This window comes from Papaver somniferum, chromosome 11 (genome assembly GCF_003573695.1).
Source record: "Papaver somniferum cultivar HN1 chromosome 11, ASM357369v1, whole genome shotgun sequence".
Classification (NCBI taxonomy): domain Eukaryota; kingdom Viridiplantae; phylum Streptophyta; class Magnoliopsida; order Ranunculales; family Papaveraceae; genus Papaver; species Papaver somniferum.
This window is the reverse complement of record NC_039368.1, coordinates 37765380-37789836: the sequence shown is the minus strand read 5'-3', so window position 1 is coordinate 37789836 and position 24457 is coordinate 37765380. Positions and strand designations below refer to the sequence as shown.

The 24457-nt window shown below is 36.2% G+C and overlaps 4 protein-coding genes across 4 annotated transcripts; 2 read left to right on the top strand and 2 right to left on the bottom strand.

Annotated features, from left to right (window-relative positions):
• Nucleotides 1–237: 237 nt before the first annotated feature.
• Nucleotides 238–8888, top strand: LOC113323303 (kinesin-like protein KIN-14L). Its single transcript, XM_026571590.1, has 19 exons — nucleotides 238–543; nucleotides 637–803; nucleotides 898–1053; nucleotides 1140–1428; nucleotides 2462–2553; nucleotides 2644–2715; nucleotides 3316–3381; nucleotides 4100–4181; nucleotides 4497–4592; nucleotides 4674–4847; nucleotides 4922–5028; nucleotides 5141–5319; nucleotides 5411–5575; nucleotides 5693–5943; nucleotides 6211–6374; nucleotides 6646–7098; nucleotides 7258–7610; nucleotides 7829–8007; nucleotides 8098–8888. Exons 1-19 carry the CDS (start codon nucleotides 465–467, stop codon nucleotides 8163–8165), a joined length of 3192 nt encoding a protein of 1063 aa, XP_026427375.1. The 5' UTR covers nucleotides 238–464; the 3' UTR covers nucleotides 8166–8888.
• On the bottom strand, nucleotides 8423–10057 carry LOC113323306 (B3 domain-containing protein REM5-like). The gene is made up of 4 exons (XM_026571592.1): nucleotides 9679–10057; nucleotides 9212–9554; nucleotides 8982–9115; nucleotides 8423–8887 (listed from the first exon to the last, which is right to left on the bottom strand). Exons 1-4 carry the CDS (start codon nucleotides 9775–9777, stop codon nucleotides 8876–8878), a joined length of 588 nt encoding a protein of 195 aa, XP_026427377.1. The 5' UTR covers nucleotides 9778–10057; the 3' UTR covers nucleotides 8423–8875.
• On the top strand, nucleotides 9936–11062 carry LOC113324318. Its single transcript, XM_026572636.1, has 3 exons — nucleotides 9936–9965; nucleotides 10045–10366; nucleotides 10629–11062. Exons 1-3 carry the CDS (start codon nucleotides 9936–9938, stop codon nucleotides 10949–10951), a joined length of 675 nt encoding a protein of 224 aa, XP_026428421.1. The 3' UTR covers nucleotides 10952–11062.
• Nucleotides 11063–11234: 172 nt separating this feature from the next.
• Nucleotides 11235–15230, bottom strand: LOC113323304 (50S ribosomal protein L1, chloroplastic-like). The gene is made up of 7 exons (XM_026571591.1): nucleotides 14716–15230; nucleotides 13765–13944; nucleotides 13616–13670; nucleotides 13025–13152; nucleotides 12222–12305; nucleotides 11811–11936; nucleotides 11235–11689 (listed from the first exon to the last, which is right to left on the bottom strand). Exons 1-7 carry the CDS (start codon nucleotides 15142–15144, stop codon nucleotides 11555–11557), a joined length of 1137 nt encoding a protein of 378 aa, XP_026427376.1. The 5' UTR covers nucleotides 15145–15230; the 3' UTR covers nucleotides 11235–11554.
• Nucleotides 15231–24457: the final 9227 nt, after the last annotated feature.

Below are 24457 nucleotides of genomic sequence, written 5' to 3'. Positions count from 1 at the left end.
GGGAATTCTATCCACAAATACCAAGTAATCCGAATATGACACAAAACCCATAAAAAAACTGCACATGGAAAACTAGCCAAAATGATAAGGGGCGTCCGGAAACTTTTTGAATTTTAAAATTTAAATGTTAACGTTACGATTTCCGTGCTTCGATCTGAATGAAATACCGAACCCCAAATTTGAAAAACACCATCTTGATTTGTCAATCCCGCTCAACTCCACTCTCTCACAGTTTTTTCTGAAAAAAGGGAAAGAAAGAATAGAAAATATAAGTGAATCGTATTAATCAGAAATCTCAGTGGCTCTTGTTTTCATATTTCTTCTCCCTGGCGATTTGGGTTTTCTGGTGGTTAGGGTTTCTACTCCTTGTTTCTTTCTTAACCCGTTTGCGATAAGGAAGCAATAAGTGTTCAAGATATTTGTAAAACATCTGGCATTTTAATCAAGATCATAGGTTGAAGAAAATGGAGGATAATCAGTCCTCGTCGTCGAGAATGATTCAACATGACATGCATTTGGCCTCAAGAAAAGCGGAAGAAACTGGTTTGCTGTCTTCAACTTTCTTTTGTTTTGTTTTCTCCTTTTTTCTCCATTTAAGTCATATATTTAATCTCTTCAAATAAAAATTATACACAGCACTGAGGCGATACCAAGCTGCAGGATGGCTAGAGAGCTTTATTGGACCAGTAAGTGGATTATCATCGTCAAAGCATCCATCAGAGGTTGAATTTGTATCATGTTTGAAGAATGGTCTTGTTCTTTGTAATCTAATTAACAAGATTCAACCGGGTTCAGTTCCCAAGGTAAACTCCTCAAAGGTCCATATCCCCAATTTTATTTTATTTTTCTTATTAGGGATTTGGATTTCATCATTCTTTAATTTTTTGCTTCAATTAGGTAATAGAAAGCAGTTCATCAACATCACTTCAATCTAAATCAGATGGTGGTGTTCAGCCATTGCTTGCTTATCAGTACTTTGAGAATGTTCGTAATTTCCTAGTGGCAGTAAAGGAACTAAATCTCCCTGCTTTTGAAGCTTCAGATCTCGAAATGGTAAACCAAGAATTTCTTCCTCACCCAGATTACTACTCTTCGTTACTTAAAAGACTATTAGTAATTTTTTACGTTTTTGTTCTCAGGTTTCACTTGTGGGTGGATCAAGTGCTAAGATTGTTGATTGTGTTTTAGCACTTAAAGGGTATCATGAATGGAAGCAGTGGAAAGGAGACACAAGTGGATTTCATAAGCATACTTATGCCGCTCTTTCTTCTAGATCACCAATGACTCTTTTAGCTGGTAATGCTAAGAACCTGTCACACACTGCTCCTGGAACTCCCTCGGGCCCTCGTCGGCAGCTGGACATGTCGTCATTTGTTATCAATGATGAAACATCATCTACAGAAGCTCAAAACCGCAGGACAGATGAAGGTTAGATTTTCATTTTTTTCATTTTTGAAGTATAGAGTGAGATCTGTCTGCTTTTTCTTGCTTCATGGTCCATAGATTGGGAACTTTAGTAGTTATTATCTTAGGATTCCATTAGGCATTGTAGTGTTTGAATGTATCAAATGTATATGAATCAAGTTTAGAGGTAAAATTCTAAAGTTTGATGACACTCTAAGTAACCGCTGGGAGGTTGGTTTTCCTTGAATCAATCCGTTTGCTAGTTTTAAAGGAAGAGGATGATCATGTCCTCTTCCTTCTCAGTAAACCCTTCATCAAGATTTTTCAGTTTTAATCCTTTTGACATTGTAAGTAGTGGAGACCCCTAAACTGGTTGAGTTAGGAGCAGTTTACCTACAATTACAACTAAGAAAAGAACATAAAAGAATGTCGGGCAATGCAGGTATTTCGTATTCATTTAGAATCATTCCTTTCCCCAATTTAGCTTTTTAATAAAAAGATCTTTACGTCAGGTTTATTTGTTACTGATGGTAAACTCCTTTGACTTCATCCTTTGAAGGAAGAGGACACGATCATCCAACAATTAACCAGGAGTTAGTATTTGCAAGGGTTCTCATTAAGCTGCTGGTATTGTGTAAAACGATACCCCCAGATAAAATTGCACAAGAAACGTAACATGTAATGTTGTAAAGGAAATTTAGTGGACTATACTTCACACCCCTTGCTTAAATATATTGTTAGACATATATCCTAAAATAGGTGGACTTCATTATTCTGTAGGAATGATGTTATGGAGTATACTGTATACAAATTACAAAACGTGAACCCTAATTAAAAAGTATCAGTGTTGACGATTGATGAATGCTTAAAAATTAGAGAGAGATGATGAGTACAATCCAATTGCAACATATATATTCATGTTGTAAGCTTTATCACGCGTTTCCTTTTCATTTATAGTTTAAAATAATGGTGGGTAGTCTATTTTGGTCCAGTCGAAGTTGCTTTGTTGTTTTAAAGACTTCTGATAATTTTGGTTACTTCGTGTTGTTCGTTCTAGATTTACTAGTCGGGGGACTTGCTCAGTGCCTCGTCAACATGAAGGAGAATGTCGATCAGAATCTTTTGAATTCCTTTCATCATGGAAATCTGGTAATATTAGCTGCTCATAACCTCATTATTAAACTTCTCATTCAATAGACTCAAGGCAAACAATGAAGGTTTTGGTTATCTTTGGTACAGGACTCTGTGAAGTTATTTAGCCAGATAATGCCAAACTATTTGCAGGAACACCAAGTCGATCAAGTACCTGAGGTAACTATATTGTTGCATGCCATATTCTCTGGTAGAAAAAACAACAGCAAGAAACTAGTACTGTTTTTATCACATGCTATTGTTATACAGTTGTAGCTTACAGCATGTTAAATGGAGCGAAATTTTTTTAAAAAAAGGGATCAAAATAATTCTAGGCTTTCAACAAAAGTAACTTGTTTTTGCCAACTTGGAGCAGCCATTGGTCTAAAATTTTGAACCAGTAACACTGGTATTCTAAGAAAATATATAAGCTTTTTGCCCCTTACTCTCCCTCAAAAAATTCGCAACATGTTGTAAGTGCAACAAATAGGTGCAGATTTTGAAGTAAATAATTGAATATCTATTCTTGACTTACCAAAACAGAAAAGATTGAATATCTATCCTTGGAACCTTTCAAACACTTTTTTAATAGATGAATCTTTAGGCCAAAGTTAAGTGCAGATTGTTGCTTTTGGAAGATGAATCTTTAGAATTCTAAACATAAGTGGAAGCTTTATACTTTCGAAGTCTAGTTCATTTTTAACAGTAAGTAAATATATGAAAAGTCAGCGGTTCTTCGTAGAGTTTTAAGCAATATATTTTGTTTTATCGTGTTTCAAGGAATGCATGAATGCGGGTAAGTACAAACGCCAGCTTTTACTGAAAGCACAAGAAAGAGAACTTATGGTAAGATAAATTTCTTTCCCAAACATCTGTGATTTAAGTAGTATTCAATTATTGGAAAGAAAATGTGAACTAAATTCTGAAGCTTGCATATTTTATTTTCGAAGCAAAGCTGTTCCTTTGATGAGTAAAGTAAGTTGGATGTTTGGTTCCGAAAGAATGAGTTCCTATATGTTTCCCATCAGGAACAAGAATAAAGCTTACATTAATGTTTTAAGATTAAAATACTTTTTATAAAAAAAATTGGTGTTGGATCTCTTTTCCATTGTGCTCTGTAGTGAATGAATTGAGTGTGATATAGAATAGCTAGTATACATATCATGCTATCCATGCTTTAGATGAACTTAATATGAAAGAAAAAATGATTTGTTTGATGTTGGGTTTGCATTAAATCATTTTTCCCCCTCTTTCATATTGATTATTTCCTTACTCATTAGATAGCTTGCTAATTTTAAATGAGTCCAAAATATCTTGTTCCAATTATTAATTTCTCGACCAAACTTCTTTCAGTGTTGTTTGGCTGCATCAGGCCTATTGCTTGTCTCGATTTGCAAAAATATATTTTCTTATCTAATTCACAGAGGAAAAATCATATAATTGCCAACCTTTAACTGTTGCTATATCTTTTCTTACCTCTTGCCCTTGTATTCTGCTTGTTGTTAAAGTTTATCCAGACATTAAGAATGATTATGAAAAGTTTCTGAAGTTAATTAATATGTAGGATCTCAAGAAACTGTTGACAAGTACAAAGAAGGAAGTTGAAATCTTACAGGTGCAATTTCAGAGTGATCTAGAACAAATAGGTAATGCTCTCATATGCAACTGGATATGTAATTCATCATGGATGTCCCTATATAGCACCCAAAGTTATGTATGTTATAATACCAAATTAAATTATTATTAGCCTGCCTTCAAGATTTATCCGTTGCTTGAGACTTATTTAAACTCTAACTTGTTCACGATGTTCGAATCACTATAACTTCAATGCGCAAGAGCCACTTTATCTTTTGGCAGATATTACCCTCAGTGATTTAAGTGTTTCCCGTACATCATTGTTTTCATTACTTTGTAATCTCAATATTCTAAGGGTACTACTACTAATTCATCATTTGGTACAGGAAGTCAAGTACAGGAGCTTGCATCTACTGCTCTTGGGTATGGGAGGGTTGTCAAAGAAAACAGGGATCTGTATAATATGGTTCAGGATTTAAAAGGTTGGGTCAGGTCATTAATTTTTTCATTGGCATACTTATAAAATGTATGGTAACTAATATTTTTCAGATTTTTCTATTCAGGAAATATTAGAGTCTACTGTCGAGTTAAGCCTTCTTTTAGTAGTGAAGCAAAAACTGTGATTGACTTCATTGGGAATGATGGATCTCTGACGGTAGTAGATCCATTAAAATCCCAAAATGATGGGAGAAAAGGTTTTCAGTTCAACCGTGTATTTGGTCCCAGTGCTTCTCAAGGTAACTCTTTTGTGCCTAAAATTTACCTCTAATATCTGATGAAGTTGTCACTGAAGCTTATCAAATTTTGGCAGAGGAGGTATATAATGACACCCAGCCACTAATTCGGTCGGTCATGGATGGGTACAATGTCTGTATTTTTGCCTATGGCCAGACGGGGTCTGGAAAAACACATACTATGGTAATGCTTGGAAAGATCATACTAACCCGGTAGAATTTGACTTACATATATTTAGCATGTTCCTTCTTGACGAAGTTCTAGTCCCACCTATTGATTGTTTTCTCCCTTATAGTGTGGCCCAAGTGGCTCATCTGCTACCGACATGGGTGTCAACTGTCGAGCCCTGAATAATCTATTTAACATATCATACTCGAGGAAAGATACGATGAATTATGAACTGCGAGTTCAGATGGTGGAGATTTACAATGAGCAAGTACGAGACCTTCTTACAGAAGACTCAACAAATAAGAAATATCCTTTATAAAGTTTTTCTTCATATTTGTCCTAGTTCTCTCGATATATCCCATTACGAAATCTAGTTCCTTTTCTTAACTATTAACACATTAGAGATAGGAAACTGTATCAGCAACGGAAAGTCGAGTCTACCAGATGCCACCATTCACCTTGTTTTGTCCACTGAGGATATCCTTAATCTGATGAAACTTGGTGAGAAGAATCGTGCCATTAGTTCCACAAGTATGAACATTCAAAGCAGCAGGTCCCACAGGTTTGAAGTTTAAAACTGGTGCTACAATTATGTTTGTCTTTCAATTTTTCCTTACTAACCAGTTTCAATTATCCTTATCCATTTGAAAACTTAATATTTCCATTATCACCGTCTCAGTGTCTTGACAGTTCATGTGCAAGGAAAAGATACTTCAGGAAGCTTTCTTCATAGCTGCCTGCATTTGGTAGACCTTGCAGGAAGCGAGAGAGTTGATAAATCAGAAGTTACAGGAGAGAGACTGAAGGAGGCACAATATATTAACAAGTCTCTTTCCTGCTTGGGAGATGTGATAATGGCACTAGCTCAAAAAAACTCTCACATCCCTTACAGGAACAGCAAGCTCACTCAACTGTTGCAGAGCTCTTTAGGTTGTTATATTAATTCGTTCACTTTGCTTTTCGATCTAAGTTTCTATCTGTAGAAATTTCTATTTACCAAGATGTGGAATGCAGTAAGGCATCAAGGTTTACCCCGTTGAGAAGTTTAAGTCTCTTCTCTTGAATTCCATTAAGGTCGTGCAAAAACATTAACATTTGCTCGTTTGAGTCCATAAATTGACTCTTTTGGGGAAACCTCTAATACACCCATCGGAGATAGTTGAAATTAACTCCCTTTCCTTGAATTCAATTATGTAGGAGGACATGCAAAGACATTAATGTTTGCTCATGTGAATCCAGAAGCTGAATCTTTGGGGGAAACTATTAGTACACTGAAGTTCGCGCAGCGGGTTTCTACCGTTGAACTTGGTGCTGCTCGCTTAAACAAAGAAGATAATGAGGTTCGAGAACTCAGAAAACAGGTAAACTCACCTCTTCACGTAAATAAGCATTTTAACAGCTTTAACAAATTATTGAATACGAATTTAAGTAATGCGATTCAGTTGCTATGTTATTTCATGCTACAAATGTTATTTATATCTTCTAATATTCGGAGGTTTACACGAACATTATGTGTTACACAAAACATAGATGACATATGTATGTATGTATGTGCTTTTTTGCATAAATATGTGCTTAATTTTCTTTTCTAGAAGACTAGATAAGGTTTGATGATCTAACTAGAATTACCAGGTTGAGATCCTGAAGGCGTCACTAGCAAGGAAAGAAGAACAGACTGTAAAACATAATCAAGTAAAGGAACTGGGATCCCCACGGCAAATGATACCAAAAGTAATGACCGAAAATACTCCGCCACGATCTCGACGATTAAGCATCGAGAGTTGTACTGCTGTGAAGACAGAGACGTTTACAAATTCAGAAAACAGGAAAAGGTTGGAAAAATCAGTTGCTAAAACGAAAGTAATGACCGAAAATACTCCGCCACGATCTCGACGATTAAGCATTGAGAGTTGTACTGCTATGAAGACAGAGAAAGTTACAAATTCAGAAAACAAGAAAGGGTTCGAGAAAACAGTAGCAAAACCGAAACCTGGAATCGAGTGTACTCCTAAGCGTTTTCGAAGATTAAGTTTGGAAGGGCCAGCCTATGTGAAGGACCTGCAGTTTAAAAGTTCAGAAAAAGAAGTAATTTTTCCCCTTCATCTTTTCTAGTTTATTTTTTCCTTCTTCCTGACAGTAATTCAAGTACTTTCATAAGTTGTTTAAATATTTATGGCTTGTAGACTTGTCTTTATGTTCCTATATCATTCTTATCAAGCTGAACTAACTTTGTGTTAGCTGCAGGTTTGTGCTACCATTCAGTGTCAACAAAATAGAGAAACAAACAGTAAAGGCAGAGATGAAACGTCCCCGACAGAGGGTTGTCACCTTAATTTTTCTGCTTCACGGAGTCTCACCAGTGGGACTTTCAAGAAAGACGTCAAGGAAAGCACTCATCCTGTCCAACACCTACTAAAGACACCTGAGCGTGCAACATGTGGAAAAACTGTGGTTCAAATTGCTACCCCGAGTGATTTTGGTTTTTCCACCAGTAAGTATCAGACTCCCAATGTTGCTAGTGGTGCTAGTAGAAAACCGTCGCAAATAAGGAAGTCACTTCAGACCATTGGAAAGTTTATCAGTGGCTCTGAGAGAAGGTAAAAAATCGAACTCTTGCATTTTCTGTGTAGTAAGACATACAATATGCACTGTTGGTAGTCTATGATAAAGACTAATTGCCCTGAAGCTTCTACTGCGAAGATGACAAGTCCTGGGATTTTCAAGCATGAGCACAACAAATATGCATTGTCGGTTGATATTGATTTTACATGGTATTATTCCAATCTAACTTCTGAAGAATTTTATAAATTTTCAGGAACCATCAAGAGTATCAAAAAGAAATACAGTTACCCAGCCATGGGAATGTCAATGTGGATAATATGAAGTCACCTTCAATTGCTAGCAGCAGACCACTGAGGAGGCAATCACTAACCAGCGCCCAGATTTCAGGAATGTCTCGAAGATCTTCTCTTGGTGGGAAGTCAGATGACCCATGTAAGATTAATAACCTTGCTAGGAATTGAATCATTGATGCCTCCAATTTCATAACAGAGTTTTCTTATTTGTCTATTTTTAATTCTGCAGTTGCAAATGAGACACGGAGGAATGCAGTGACACCTCCACCAATGCATAAGGATAAGAGGTGGTTATAGTATTGTAGAGATCTTTTGACTGCTGAAGGACTAAACCAGTGTTAGACATCTGCGGCTTGAGCATTTAGGCAATGTCATGCTGACATTTTGGTGATGACCAGCTGGAGATAGCCGGAGTCTAGTCTGGTTCACAACTGTGTATATGTAGTAGGTTTCATGATTTATATTGGAGCATAAATCAGAGCATTTTTGTATTTAGGGATGTTACATTAGTTAATGAAAGGTATAAGGTTCAATCCTGAAAATTGGATTATCTCTTATTGTAAGCAGATATCATACAGTGCTAAGGTTTTTGTTGTTCAAAGATAATAATAATACCATTAATTGTGCAAACATCTATACGCTACTAGTTGGTGTGCTTAGTGATTACATACTTCTTCTCAAGTAGGCACTTACATTAGCAACTTAATAACCAAGTTCATAATATGGGAGAGGCAGATATCATTCATATACTATTGATTTTCATTCCTTGAAATTCGAACATCGAAGATAATGCGACCTTTTTTCCTTCCTGCAGTCTCATCCAACTCCATTAGACAGGTATCACCCAACTTTAACTCATTTGACACTGCAAATTCACTCCAACCATCACGAAGACACATGTGCTTGGGATTACAAAGTTTGATGGGCCACGCCTTGTTTTGCTTACGATCTCTAAGGATGATTGTACTCCCACAGTGCTCTTCCAGATTGTTACTCCTTACAAATTGTCAAGGAATGTTCTTCCCAAAAACAACAAGGACATAATTAATTAATAAGATAAGGTGGTATTAATTGATGAACTAAAACGATTATTAACAAAAATTTATCACTCACCAAATAAGGGCAGCTAGGAATTAGGTGTGATGCAGCCATGGTTCTGGTGAAGCAAGGGGAACAGGTAGAATTCTTTGACGCCTTGGTGTTACTTGTTGATCTTCTCCGAGGATTAACTCTAACAGATGCGCGTCCTAGTTATTGATTATTATCAGTTATTAATACAGTATTTAAATAGATCGGAACTTAAAATATAAAATATTCAACTGGGAGGAAATAGATGAGCTTACTCCGGTCATGTTCTTGAACGTGATCACGACGAGTAGGTGGCGGAAATTCTTTCTCACGGATGATACCATCACCATCAGTAGCGGAATCGTAGACAAAAACATTGAAAAGCAAGTCGCCTTTGTGTTCAAATACTAAGAACTCATGAACGTTCAAGTCATGGAATTTGACAAACTCTCTCCAATTATCTCCACTGAAGCACCATTTACTATCTTCTTCCCTTCTACACACATCAACTTTCCATAATGTATCCTTGCTCCTCCTTGTTCTTAGCAAAGCCGTTTCCTTGTCCCTTTTGCTCAGTTTGAGCTCTTTTAATTCAGGACTGGAAGCCACTGGTATCATCTACAGACACACACTTGTACATTAGAGACAGAATCAATCAATTAATAGAATCAACCCATGATCAATCTAGTTAGACAGGTGAACACACAGATCATAGACAGCGAGATAGAGAGAGAGAGGTTACCAAATTTTGATCATATCCAGGCATCAAAACCTTGAAAAAGTGGAGATTATGTGCAGCCATTGTTACTAGTTCGACTGGATTGATTAAAGTTGTGAACATTTGTAAATGATCAAGTATGATATATCTTCTGACAGATGAGATTAAATGTAATAATGACTAGGTAGGTAGTAAGTAGGTTCTACCTAATACTACTCGCATTTATATTGGGATCCTATCAGTACAGTTCACCACCACCAAATATATTGGGATTTAGTACAATGAGGCGGGGACACAGAGCATCTAGCCCTGTTAGAATATGAACATCCAACTCAAAACCAATTGGCAATGAGTTAAGCTAAGGAGTTAAGCTATGTGGGACTATTTTAGTTCTCCAACAAGCCCCAGCAAAAACAACCACAAGAAGATGATAATGAATCAGCACACCAAGACAGCACTAAGCTCGCACTTAAAGAAATACGGTTCCGCGGACATCCAGATACTATACGTATAACTAAGAAGAAAGAGCTGGATCCTCCTGATACCTCAGTGAAGAAGAAACTTGAAGAGCGCCTCCCCAATGATCAACATAGTTCTGAGGATAATGACGAACAAATTTACGTTCCAAATAAATCTCGTTGGTTGAGGATATGCTTGGATAAATGGGGAGTGAAAGATGATGATGCTCTTAGATCTCAAGTGAGAGCTGCAGGTAATATTTTTGAAATGTATACTGCCGGTTTTTATAGTGAGGATGGAGATTTTGGTTGTGGAGCTATTATAAGAGATTCTTGTCATAGACCAATAGTTGCAAGGTCTAAGGTTATTTCTCAAGGGGAGTGTGTCTCACCATTTAATCTAGAGTTGGAAGGGGTTGCTTTAGGGGTAAAACTTGCCAAGGAGTATAACGTTTTTCCTTTCTATCAGTACTGCCCTTCTGACTATGTGTCTCTTTTTGTTATGCAAAATTGGAGTCTGCAAAGCAGATGTTACTGTAGTGGCACATGGGAAGTTGTCGACAGTCTCTGTAAAACAATCCATGTTTCCAGAAGACTATGAAGACCATGAAAAGGCTTTTCAAGTCATCCTAGATATTTTATCGGATATCTCCCAACTCAAGAGTTGTGGTCTTCCTTGGTTCCATGTGGGTTATGGTGGAAGGAACGAAGCTGCATATCTTGTCGCGCAGCTTGGAGAAGATAAAGAGTTGAAACTAAAGGAAATTGGTGAATCGGAGGATTTATGGAATACTATCCATGAAGAAGTCTTTGGTCAATATATCAAGATGCCATGGTAGAAAACAGCGAGCAGCAAGTTGAACTGCAATTTATGGAAGCACGACATTTGATGCCTTGGAAATTTAATAGTATCCGAAAGTTCCATAAATTTTTCTTGTAAGAGCTACTATTATAATGAAGAAAGTGGTTCAGTTACTAATGTGAATTTTATGCGACTTGTAAAGCTGAAAACCAGAATATTTGTGTTCCCCAACGGTACTGCCTCTATGGAGTAGTCTTTTGCTTATGTTCTGTTGTACACGGCAATTAGAGTTTAGAAATTTCCTGGTAATAACATAACAAATACAAAAATGAAAGCTTATTTTTGGCACCAAGAAGAAAAGCAGTCTTACAAGTTAAATAATGATGACAACAATATTGATCAGCCTAAATACAAGAAGCTCCTAGCAAGGAGGTCCACTGCAGCAAAATACTGGACCAGATTACGTGTTTATGTCTCCCTTTTTTGCCGATCCTAGTTTTTCTCTCTACAACTTGGTTCCTTTTTGTCTGGCTTATATTTACTTGTGCACAACATCAAGCTCTAACATTGACATTGACAGAGGTGACCCTAAACTACATTACAGATGAGGATACAGACTTTCTATCCATGACTCAACTCCTTAAGCACTGGAAAGCTTGAAATCAAGCATTTCCCTAATATTAAGCCGAAGAGAAGGGCCCATTGAGGAGCAAATAAACGCACTTTTCCAGTACACTCCTTTAGCACCTGTTGGCTTGTTTACTTCCACAGATTTCTGCCATGTTACAGAAAAGCCACAAGCAAGCTAAGTATAGTACATCGAGGTCGAGTATCCACTCATTGGGTATACTCGTGTAAAATCATAGAAAGAGACGGGGATTTGAATATAACATTACCACTGTAGCAAGCAAGTTTATGAGAAGATCTTCTTCAGAAAAGTCTGCCTTTCCAAAAGGTATATGAACTATTCCAGTTTTATCAGCTCTGAATTCAACCTTTCCTTTCTTGAACTCTGATATAGCCTGAAAAAATATTTTTTTGCCAACTTCAGTATGTGCAGGCATTATTTGTCACTAACTCTTAACCCCCCACCACCCACACACACGCACTAGCCCCCCTCTATTCTTGATCATTGGTTCCCAATTTTTTTCAGAAATCGGGAACTGCAGTAGAATATTATATACAACTGTTAAGGATGTTATGACTCTGCTAGGATTAAGCCACACCTTATCAGAAATCGGCAACTTCCAAAGAGTCAATAATGTGCCTTTAAATTTACATAGTTTGTGGAGTACTAAAGTCCGTACCTGAGGTATATCAGCTGTCACAGTACCAGCTTTGGGATTTGGCATCAGCCCCCTTGGTCCCAATATCTTTCCAAGTGCAGCAACCTGAAACAAATCGGAAAAAAACATCAAGATATAAGCAAACAACTTTTCTGTCACCGACAAAAAATACTTGGACCTATTATCCACACAAAAATCCAGATATTTATCTTCACAAAATGATCAATAGCTTCAGAAAATGATCAACAGCGAAAGACTATTTATTTTCATAGTTTCTTCTTATTTCCAGAGCTTTGGTTTATCAAGGCTGACAAATTTACATCTAACTGTTAGCATTCTTGTGAAGGATATTTAGAAGTAGGGAATACTTGAATGATTCTAATGAAATAGCCTGAGCTCGAGTTTTTAGCACAACCAAACCTACATACAAATGCCCAACTACGGTCAAATTGTCTGTTTTCTACCTTTCATGTAACAGTTACACACACACGCGCGTAGAGGAATAGATCATATGCTGCCACAGAGGGGGTAAATTTAACTCCCTGGAGAAACCTTTTCCGTACACATTTTGGAGTCATCTGTCTGCTCAACTATTGAAAAGAAAAATCGTGTGCCTAGGAAAAAGGTGAGAATATTTTATAACCTTATCCAGAGTCTGTTTCAAGGGAAGAACAGTGATTACCCAACCCCAAACTTTAGGGGAAGGGAAGGTGTGATAATGCCATAATGGCGATAATGATGGTGATCGTTCTTCACCTTCATTAATTGGACGATGATATAAGAGCATTAGACAAGTAATAACACTAAGTCTTGCAGAGCAGCACCTTAGGCATCATATCTGGGGAAGCTATCAACTTATCGAACTCCATAAATCCTCCCTTGATCTGTTCTATCAAGTCCTCCCCACCAACTATATCAGCTCCTGCACTTTTTGCTTCATCGACCTTTTCACCTATTCGACATTCAAGATCACAAGTAATCAACAACATTAACAAATATTATCTGAATAGACAAGATGCCGGACTGCCAGAACAGATCATCCTTACCGGCGAATCTCCTGGATAACGTACATTACTTGAGTACTGTCCACTATTATTTCACATAATACTTTTTGTACTACTTCTCTAGTTAGTCATGAGACAGACTTAACCTCTAGATTACTGCTGCTGTAAGGAGGTTATTGAGAAATTGCACTATAGAAGAAAGAACGATTGTGCCATATGATATGGTCAGAACCTAAGATGTGTTATCTGTGTAATTGTTTTGTTTCATTCCAACTATTTACTTTCGGTCAGTGTTCAAGATTTTGCTACATGAAAAGGTTCAGCCCTAATCTTGTCTTTCAAACTCAAATGCAAGAAACCACATGATATTTTCAAACTTAAATGCAAGAAACTAGTAAGTTAAGCACACACCTTGAGTGAGAACAGCAATTTTAACAGTCTGACCAGTTCCCTTGGGCAAACTAACCTACATTGAAAATGATCAAGCAGATTCAGTAAAACCAAGATAAAACTCAGAGGTTGCTAATTTCCTAAACATCTAGATGCCCCAAAAGGCATACCGTTGCCCTCAGCTGCTGGTCATTGTATTTTGGGTCAATGTTCAGACGAAAATGGGCTTCGGCGGTCTCTATGTATTTAGTTTGGGCCATTTGCTTCAGCAGAGATATCGCAGCAGGCAAGTCATACTCCTTTTTGTCGTCCCTTAGCTTTTGAATTTCCAAAAATCTCTTGGACCTTGTCTGAATGTTAATACAGAAATATGGATTCAAGTTATGTTAAGTTGAACTAAAATACATGGAAAAACACTGAGAGAGCTGTCTTATAAATACAAAAGAACTACAAAATGCCTGTAGAAAAAAGGGAGAGCATCAAATTTAGTGAATAAATCAAACCCGTTCTGATATACCTGAAAACATTAGAATTGCCTAGGAAACTAAGTGAATATTAGTAAAAAAACAAACGAAAAACGAACTTGTTTATACAACCATTCATCTACGATTCTAGAAAAAAAATGGTGTATTGAAGTACAACACCAAACAAGTTTAATCAGATCAAGCGTTTCCAGTATATTTCAAAAGGTGAGTTAGCTTAGCTCAGTTGTAGATAATTCTCCTGTTTCTAGTAGCTTGATTTCTAAGGGCATGGCTTCCGTGCTCCCTAATAATAACTAGTTGAGTTTCTAACTAATGTGTGCTGGTATTAAATTTTGCCTTTTGAAATGATTACACTAACTGTATAAAAATAATATATATATATATATCACTAATAATGTCTAAAGAGGTAAAGAGACCGAATGGAACTAAAACCTAGCAATCAAAGTATACAAAGCTGAAACCCTAACAAGCCAAAAATTAAACAGAATCCAAATGCACAAATATAAGAATCTCATCTCTGAATTGCTGAGTTTGAGCGAGGAAAATGACCTAACAATTTCTACTGCTAGAAAGAAAAAAGAGATGAAAATTCAACAAGGTGACCTAAAAAGAAGTAGAATTTAGGTTTTGACTTACTCTATCTCTCTTGAGAGGTAATGCCGCTTTTCCTTTCTTAGGCTTGGAAGGAGTTGCGGAAACAACAACCTTTGGAGACCCTTCCACATCCTCCTCCTCTTCCTCATTGACATTATCCTCAGCTACTTCTGCATCAGCTTCAGCAACAGCTGCAGCTACGAAATTTGATGAAGTTTTGCCTGGTCTTATGATTGAACATGGATTTTGAATCCAATTACATGATGTTTTTCTAATAATCCCATTCTTCTTTGCAACTGAAGGGCAAATGTAATTATTACAGATAGCGAAACTCTTTAGAGAAGAAGATAAGAAAACTGGTTCTGATTTTAAGAAAGAAAGTGATGAGGTTATCTCCGAGTAAGAAGAAGAAGATAAAACAACTGCAGAAGAGGCATAAGTTAGTGTTGGAGAAGAAAATGAAGATGCCATGTTCGAATTGAGAGACAGACAGACAGAAATCCGGAGTCTAGAGAGGGTTTTGAGGTTTGTATTTTCTATCCGTTTATATAAAGATAAGGCAGAGAGCCCAAGAGGAGATGGCGAGTTCTATTATTTCTTAACTGGATAGACAATCCAGGGCGACGTCCAGCAGGGATTACTAATTCACACATGGCAGACAAGTGTGTATTATATTGTATGACTGTGAATAATATTTTGTACTATTTATTTTCATTTTTTTGATCGGGAGTGCTATTCAACTTCCTCTTTTCCACCTACCCATTACAATCTAAACCTTCATGGCTTTTAAAATAGTGCGATTCAAATCTTGAATCGCAAGATTCGAGTCATTTCGCAGCTTTGAATCGTTTCTGTTCTGAATCGTGTAGTCAAACTGCTTTGACTACGATTCTTGACTTTGATCCTGAAGTCAGGACATTTCAAAAATGAAAATCTCGTGGAGATTTTCGAACTGATGACCTCCCGTGCATACGAGTGCCTCCCGACCAATGTTCCACGCTTTTATTTGTTGACATCTAACGAAATTTATTACTATATAATATCAGATACCAAAACTTGGTAAGAAATTCGTTGATGTTTAACGAAACTTATAAGTATATGCACGTCAGAAACCAAAACTTGGCAAGAAAATATGATTTTTGCTAAACATTCCATATAGTTCACAAAAACACATCTGATTCATAATCGACAGTGAATCTTCGATTTACGCTTTAACATACGATTCGATTCTCAAAATTAAAAATCGATTCGCTCCGCGATTTATGATTTCACAACCTTGTAAATCTTATATCTGGGGAATCGCGAACCCCACTTGTACCTGAATGTGAATCTTAATTTAGGTGTGTGGTTTAAATTGTAGGGAGGTGGAAAAGAGGGAGTTGAATAACATTTCTGTTTTTAAATCTCTTTCAAAGTAAAATTTGGGAATAGGTTATAAATAGGAATGAGAGCCACAAACGTAGACAAGTAGAAAATTAAAATGTTTGAGGTGAAATTATGTGAACCTGATTATATAGAAGAGTATTTGGACAATTTCACAAATCAATATCCGAGATCAATCTAGTCGTATCCAAATAAAGAGGATTTGAATTCTGCCAAGTTTGAAACTTGTTATCTATCTTTAAAGATTCGAACTCTATAAGAACAAGTCTCGTAATTGATCTTAATTAATAAGGACTTAAACTACCTAGATTGATTACATACTACTTGTGTTATCTTATTATAAGATAAAACAATAGAATGTAGGGAAGGAAAAAAAGCACAAGACACCAAAAGTTTTATCCATGAAAAAACTCTACCTACAAAAAAATCCTGGGACCTCGTCTAGCTTTGAATACCGAACTATTAATCCGCTACAGACATTATCTTATTACCAGACTTTGACTGGAATATAGTTGAGACCCTCCGGGACCTCGTATAGCTTTGAACACCAAACTATTAAGTCTTTACAGACATTATCCTATTATCATACTTGGACTTGAATATAGTTGAGACCGAATCAACCCTCCAAGCAATTCAGGTGCAGCTGTGCTCTTTACCTCTCTTGAACCTCGCAAGACTCTACGCGATTGATTCCCTTAGCTGATATCCTTTACAACCTTAGAGTTGTTTCAACCTAAGTGAAGACTTTTGATATCAATCTGCCTCTAACAGATAAGCCTATTTCATTTCCCTTTTGATCATTCGATCTAGGTTTGGAAATCTATTTGTATAGACAAAGTCTAGCAAACCTCAGGGATCTGGAACACTTACACTCGGTTAGTTGAAAAGCCTGGATTACTAACCACCTCTCAAGAACAATCCAAACAAATCTAAGAAGTGGTTAGGTATCTATCTTGAGGAATCACAAATTCTAAGACGAATAAAACTTTGTGATTTCTATCTATCTCATTCCTGATATACGGTAACAAGAATCTCGATGATCAATAAGAACAGGATCCGGAGACACGGACTATCTGGTAAAAAGATAGTCATACTGGGATTCACGAATCCCTAAGTGAAGTCTGCAAGTCTTAACCTAATTATTTTTCTCAACGAAAACTTAGGTTTTAGAGGACGACTCTATCAAGCAGCTAGGACACAAAAATGTCAGGGATTTAGAAACCATGTTGCATGAGTACCTCTATTTATAGATTTTCAAAGACTCTACGTGGATTTGGATTCAAGCTAAGATAACTTGAAATCCAAGAAAATACTTTCTCAGTTTAGATGAAATTTTTATTAGGAGTTTATATAAGCATGTAAGAAGTCCGCCTTAAAATTACACAAAAGAATACACTATGGTCCAGGATTTTGGAACCGTGTGATAGTTTGTATCGGCAAATATGCATTTTAAACTTTCAAAGCATAAGCCGTGTTCATTAACACTCAATACTTAATCCGTAATTCATAAACACAAAGTGATCTAATGAAAAAAAAAGTTTGTCTTAGAAGTGTTTACGAGAGTTGTAAGCAATGCCAAACATATTTGTGGAAATAGTTTATGAGCATCTGCTAGTTCAGTACTGGGTATCTATACATAGGGGTACATATACCTACGAGCCAGTTCGTGAACTCGTGTTGTTGGGTTACGCGTACCGGGTATGTGTACCCTTAGCCATTCACGAACTCAGATCCCATGGGTACGCATAGTGGGTATGCGTACCTATACCACTTTCAGAATTCAGACTACTAGCATACGCTTACTGGGTGTGCATACCTACCTTGTGTCTATCTATAATTCCTTTGTTCTGATATCTCTCTTTAAGAAATTCAAACATTCCCAATTGCCATAAATAATAATTTCATTGCTTGGGCAATTCCCAAATTATCAACTTGAAACAAAAATAGTTCATGGACAATAAATTGTTCTTAACCAAGATTTTTAAGTATCTATGAACATTCATTGCTTGGATCGTATTTCAAGAGATTTATCAAGACAGGCTTGACTCAGAATTTCTTCTTTGTAATATTAAATCAACTAATACTATATAACATTGTATCATAAGATAAAATGATAAATGCCGTGAGTACATAGGATGGTCCAGTTTTCACATACCTCTTTGTTGATGAAGTTTTCCAAATGTCTTCGTTTGTTCTTCAATCTTCACTCTTCGAGGGTTCTTCAGTGATGTCTGATACTTCAATACCATAATCTAATCCTAGTCCGAGAATTGACTTTAGTAGACTAAAATGTTTTGTACATCTAACATTGGAAAAAGATTAAGATAGCAAAACTTACGAGTTCGACCAAGTAGTGCTCTAACAAGTTGGTAGTGTCATCGGTAGTTGCAGTTCTTCGAATATCTCTTCACTAATATCCACTGAGAAGCTATCACCTTGTAGGAGGCTTTACCAAATGGAAGTTCGACAATCGTCCCTAACCAATAAAGAGCTCCATTGAAAAGTACTCCAGACGGTTTATCATAAATATCAAACACATGCCAAATGAATTACATGTTTTTCCATGAGTTTGATTTTAAGGAATACGCTTGGACTAGATAAATTTCTCTCTATTTTGGAAAATATTTGGCGACTTATAATTGTGGTTTCAAATAATGTTTACCAACTTTTACTCGTATGTCTTGCCATCATAACCAAAACCATGTAATCTACCATAATCGTTATATGAATTCTGATATGGATAATCTCTTATATTGTTTTATACCTATATTCCATAGAAAAAATAAATGCAACTGATAATTTTATTCATATATTAAGCCATTACATTAACGAACAATTCAATCTCATGTTTTGAAGATTTGTAAGGGAAATACATTTAAACAACAATAACAACTAAAAATACGGGGGTCTAACAACCACACCCAACAAATCATTTGGCAATCTGAGAGGACTTACTCCAATACACTTTCTAGAGAATCAACTAGACAGTCAGACTCAATCTAGAATAAAATATATCAAAGAGTTTAATATCGCTAACTCTTAATTCAATCCGCAATCAGCAAATAGAAATCTGCGACCCCGAATGAATATAAGAGGAATTACTTGAATGGTACCAAAGACCAACGTTCAAGTGTCAATAAATGTTAATCAACAAACAAATGTTGGATATTCTAATTGATTGATCTTAACGCACAACCTGTGAAATTTCAATTAATATAATGCGGAAAAGAAATAACACAGACACCAGAATTTTTTTAACGAGGAAACCGTAAATGCAGAAAAACCCCGGGACCTAGTCCATATTGAACACTACACTGTATTAAGCCGCTACAGACACTAGCCTACTACCAATTAACTTCGGACTGGACTGTAGTTGAGCCCTAATCAATCTCATACTGATTTAAGGTACAGTTACGCTCCTTACGTCTTTGATCCCAGCAGGATACTACGCACTTGATTCCGTTAGCTGATCTCACCCACAACTAAGAGTCGCTACGACCCAAAGTTGAAGACATGATAAACAAATCTGTCTCACACACAAAAGTCTATCAGATTGAATAAATCTGTCTCCCGCAGAAATACCCAAGAGTTTTTGTTCCGTCATTTGGTAAATCAAGGTGAACGGGAACCAATTGATAAACCAGACTTATATTCCCGAAGAACAACCTAGTATTATCAATCACCTCACAATAAACTTAACCGACTAGCGAAACAAGTTATTCTGGAATCACAAATGATGAGAGGAAGGTGTTTGTGATTACTTTTCTATCTTGCCTATCGGAGATATAAATCTCAAGACAATTTTACAATTGCACTCAATCACGATAGAAACAGCAAGATCAGATCATGCAACTACAAAGAGAATAGTTGGGACTGGCTTCAGAATCCCAATGAAGTCTTCAAGTCGTTAACCTACAGGGTCTCGAGAAGAAACCTAAGGTTAAAGGAGAATCGACTATAGTTATGCAAATAGTAACACACAGGAGGTGTGGGGATTAGGTTTCCCAGTTGCTAGAGTTATCCTTTATATAGTTTTCAAATCAGGGTTTGCAATCCAAGTTACCTTTGTAACAAAGATTCAATACCCACCATTAGATGAAAAACCTGATTCAACCAAGCTAATATATTTAAACCGTTTGATCGAACTTAGATTGTTACACACAAATGAAATGTTCCCTTATTTAGGTTTATGTAACCGTACCCAAACGTGTACACCATGTTGGTTCACAAATAGTTAACCGAGGTTAGCCATATGATTACTCTCATATCAACCTTATTCATCTTAACCATAACTAGTTCAAATGACTCAAATGAAACTAGTTAAAGAGTTGTCCAATTATTATATTCTCATGGATTTATACAAGAACACAATTGAAGCAAAATCGGTTTGATTCACTCGAATCAATACATGAACTTTATAGCCACGGTTTGCAAAGATTACATTCCTTATTGATAAATGTTTTAGGTTCATGTACAATCGATTTTAGAAAGTAACCGTACGCATACTTAAGCAACCTGATTTGAGTTTGTTTTAGTTTTCAAACTCACCATAAATTCATGGACGTGAACTTTTCGCCAGTATGCGTACGGGTACGCGTACTTTAGGTAACTGGATGAGTTTGGTTTTGGTTTTCAAACTCAGCAGAAATTCACGGACGTGAACTTCCGCCAGTATGCGTACGGGTACGCATACTTACCCAGCCTCCTAAAACCTTTTTGTATACATACAAGTATGCATACTTTAGGCTCCCGGTGTTGGACTTATACACTAATGTGTGAACACACTATGCTTATATTTAAAGATGGTTACAGGATTCTAAACTCTTTATTTCAATCATTGAAACATTCTTCTATAATGACAATAGCCTTTTTCACACACTATTAACATCAAAGCAATTTTCAAGATATTGAGATAATCATTATCGAAACATTCCAAGTCTTACATCAAATGATTGTATTCACACAAACCATGTGAGATGTTACTCGGCAATTTTCTCATGATATAAGATGAACTTGGTCGAAGCAAAAGCTTACCAACACATATTTCGAGAAATATGTAAGCGAGATATACTTAGCTCGAAATCTCAAATGTGTATAGAAAAAACTATATTGTAACACGACTTATGTCTCAATATAGTAGATAGAGTAGAAATAGACTTTCCAAGTGATAGATGAGTTTAAGTCTCCACATAAATTTTTTCGATGAAGTTCCACAAGCTCTCCTTAGTCGTTCTTCGTCTTCAAGTGATAAGCGTCATGAAGTCTAAGCTCAACTACACAAACTATGTCCTAGTCCGAGACATCTATAAATATGCTAGAAATCAAGACTTATAGTTTTGATCACTAACATTGACAAACATGCTTGAGATAGCAACGCATGCGAGTTCGACCGAGCAGTGCTCTAACAATCTCCCCCTTTGTCAATTTTAGTGGCAAAACTATCAATACATATGGATTACAAAATAAATAAAAATTGTAGCTTCTCATCCAAATGCTTGATCTTCTTGGAATTTTCAACGCGACTCTAAATCTTCGTCACTTCCAAGTTCTCCATGATCCTAAAGGTTGTAAGTTCAGCATCATAGTTGTTGAAGATCTGTAGCGATAACAATGAGAAAACAAATGCTCTCGATCATTGTTATACAGTGTCATAGTATTATTATACAGCATCAAAGTTCAATCGTATCACAACTTTGACAACAATACTATGGTGATATGTATCACTCCCCCTTAGTCAATACTTCATCTCGACATGAACCCCCCCCCCCCCCCCCCTTACATAATGATCCGTAAACCATATGTATTTGTAGTATCACACTACACATTAATTCTCCCCCTTTTTGTCAATATAAATTGGCAAAGGTACGAAAACTAGTGGGATCCTCATGAAATTTTCATAGAGATACTTCATGACCAAAAGAGAATACCATATCAACTTATTTAGATGCGATCATAAAGCCGAAGCTAAATGCACTCATCAAGGAGTTTATAAAGACACAAGATAACCCTTATAATATTCCACGACCGCACTCCCCACAAAGATTTGGAAATTAAGCACAATTTCAAAAAGAACTCTCCCCCATAAAATGTCATTCCCGAAAGAACAGCAAAGGCGACCTTACTTTCACAAGAAAAGAAAGATTTCTTTGGACATAACCAAATCACATGAAAACATGAACTTGAATCCAAAGTATTCAATTGAATTAACCACAAAAGAATCCATTATTAATCCAATCGAAATGCACAGCTAAATTAACCACAAGAAAAACCCATGATTAATTCAATCGGATTTACACAACTAAATTAACCACAAGAAAGTGATCAATTCAACATGCTCGTCATAAGAGAACTTACAGAGCAACAACTAAACTGACCAAAAGAGAATGATCAATTCAATTGGTCATGCTCAAACATAAGAAAACTTTTGGAACAACACAGTATATGCACAAAAATGTGGATCGGAGATTGACCAATACTGCGGAATAGACAAAGATTCATTCTATTTTTATCACTATCTACATAATGGCATATAATAGATATAATCTTTGTAAACAAAAATTCATCATATCTTCCATCAATTATTTGCATAATAACACAATAGGTTCAATTTTTGTTTGTCAAAAGTTCATTCAATCTTTTATCAATACTTACATATCGACATATGAAAGAGATAACTTTTGACTACGTATGGGACACTCATAGTTCACGGACACAAACACACATATCCCATAACAAATTGCAATATATAAAACCAATAAAGATTAATACTGCAAAAACAATCTTTGCCCTTTGAAGGTAGAATCAATATTTTTCGCACGGATTTACACCAAGAGTAGTTAACAAAGGCGTATAAAAAGATTTTCATAGAAAAAGAACATACAAAGTCATTAAAGACCATGCATCATAGTTCACATAAGATGATTATGAACATTCAAGAATCCCATAGAAATGCGTACTACTGCCTATTCTTGAACTTACTTCTTTGTGATTCACCACATCATTCTTGTAAAAGCTACAAATGAGCTTATAATATAATTACTCCAAGAATCCTAGTGCCCAAGTCCAACATAAGTAGAACAAGTGCAACAAAACGGAGCAAATTACTCAAAAACAAGATAAGGGACAAATACCAACCTCAACTCATTCAAATTTAGGATTTCTCATCACCATTTTGAATATAATTCAAAGAGAAATAGAATTCAAAAAGAATGAGGTCATTCCGAGTTCGGACAAGGAAGTTATGGCCAAAACAAATTTACTGAATATCAACGTCAAGTATGCATACGGGTTTGCAAACGAATTTTCGTATCCTGGAGCAGTATGCAAACGGGTATGCGTACTTAGACCCCTGGAATTTTATTTTAAATGATTTTATGCGTACCTGGTATGTGTACCATGCAGTCCAAACATCCCGAACCATTATTTTCAAACCTAAACATTTAAGAACCTTAAACACAAATCAAGTTAGGTAGATATGAACGATAAGAAAGGTACGTGGATCATTATAAGTTCACTAAGAAAATAAAAATACAAATCTTTCTCAAGTTTATAGACATACCTTTTTAGAAAAATCCAGATGAATTCTACAGCCTTACCGAACATAATCTGTGCGCCCCAATTTTCGTGCTTCCCTCACTGTATACATAACAGGGTATTCCTTGGTGAGGATGCACTTACAACACATTCAGTTTGTGTTGAGGTCAACAATGTCTTGCTCAGTACAAGTGACTTTTGGATTATCATGAAAGAGATCGCTTTTAAAACCTCCAAATCCATCTTTCCAAAGAACTCTTTAAGTTCCAACATCATGGATACTGCCTTCTCCATAGTCATGGAATTTTCTAGGAGATCATTCTTTTTCACACTCAAAGAGTCATTGAATTTCTTTGGAACCCAATTATGAGTGCGTTTGGAAACAACCGGAACCTTCTTCCCGTTACTCTCTTCGATATTTCTTGAAAGAGAATTTGATTAACTATTCTTTGCAAGTTAGTCTTTCTCCAACTGGGAGCATCGGATCTTTTCTTCGTCTTTACGAAGCTATCCTTTTGATAACCATTACGATTGTGAAAGGGATTCATATGATGTTTATAGGAAAATCTAGGTTTATCACATCAATGTTCCTTTGCCTAAAGTTTGGACAGTTACAACCTGTAACGTTAAGAGAATTAGTCTTAATGTATGATATTGGTTTCACAACTTCTTGTGATGCCCAAAAAAGAACATCATGAAGTTTCTCATTCCTAATACGGAAACAACATCTCCTTTCCAGGTGACATTTGTTTCCGCAATAGTGGGAAACATAAGGAATGTTCTTACCTCGATCCGTGTGTGCTGACTTTGGAGGTTGATATACATTTCTCTTTCGAACCTTAACCGCCGGTGAAGGTATTTCACTTTT

Bases quoted from the DNA above. Each gene is read 5' to 3' on its own strand.
- LOC113323303 (XM_026571590.1), top strand. From the start codon at position 465: ATGGAGGATAATCAGTCCTCGTCGTCGAGAATGATTCAACATGACATG. The intron at 1,054-1,139 runs GTAAACCAAGAA...TTTTGTTCTCAG, and splicing joins AAGCTTCAGATCTCGAAATG to GTTTCACTTGTGGGTGGATC. The intron at 5,576-5,692 runs GTTTGAAGTTTA...TCACCGTCTCAG, and splicing joins CAAAGCAGCAGGTCCCACAG to TGTCTTGACAGTTCATGTGC.
- LOC113323306 (XM_026571592.1), bottom strand. From the start codon at position 9,777: ATGTTCACAACTTTAATCAATCCAGTCGAACTAGTAACAATGGCTGCA. The intron at 9,555-9,678 runs GTAACCTCTCTC...GTGTGTCTGTAG, and splicing joins CTGGATATGATCAAAATTTG to ATGATACCAGTGGCTTCCAG. The intron at 9,116-9,211 runs GTAAGCTCATCT...ATCAATAACTAG, and splicing joins CGTTCAAGAACATGACCGGA to GACGCGCATCTGTTAGAGTT.
- LOC113324318 (XM_026572636.1), top strand. From the start codon at position 9,936: ATGAGGCGGGGACACAGAGCATCTAGCCCT. The intron at 9,966-10,044 runs GTTAGAATATGA...GGACTATTTTAG, and splicing joins GACACAGAGCATCTAGCCCT to TTCTCCAACAAGCCCCAGCA. The intron at 10,367-10,628 runs GTAATATTTTTG...GCAAAATTGGAG, and splicing joins ATCTCAAGTGAGAGCTGCAG to TCTGCAAAGCAGATGTTACT.
- LOC113323304 (XM_026571591.1), bottom strand. From the start codon at position 15,144: ATGGCATCTTCATTTTCTTCTCCAACACTAACTTATGCCTCTTCTGCA. The intron at 13,945-14,715 runs GTAAGTCAAAAC...ATTAACATTCAG, and splicing joins TACCTCTCAAGAGAGATAGA to ACAAGGTCCAAGAGATTTTT. The intron at 13,153-13,615 runs GTGTGTGCTTAA...AATGTCGAATAG, and splicing joins AATTGCTGTTCTCACTCAAG to GTGAAAAGGTCGATGAAGCA.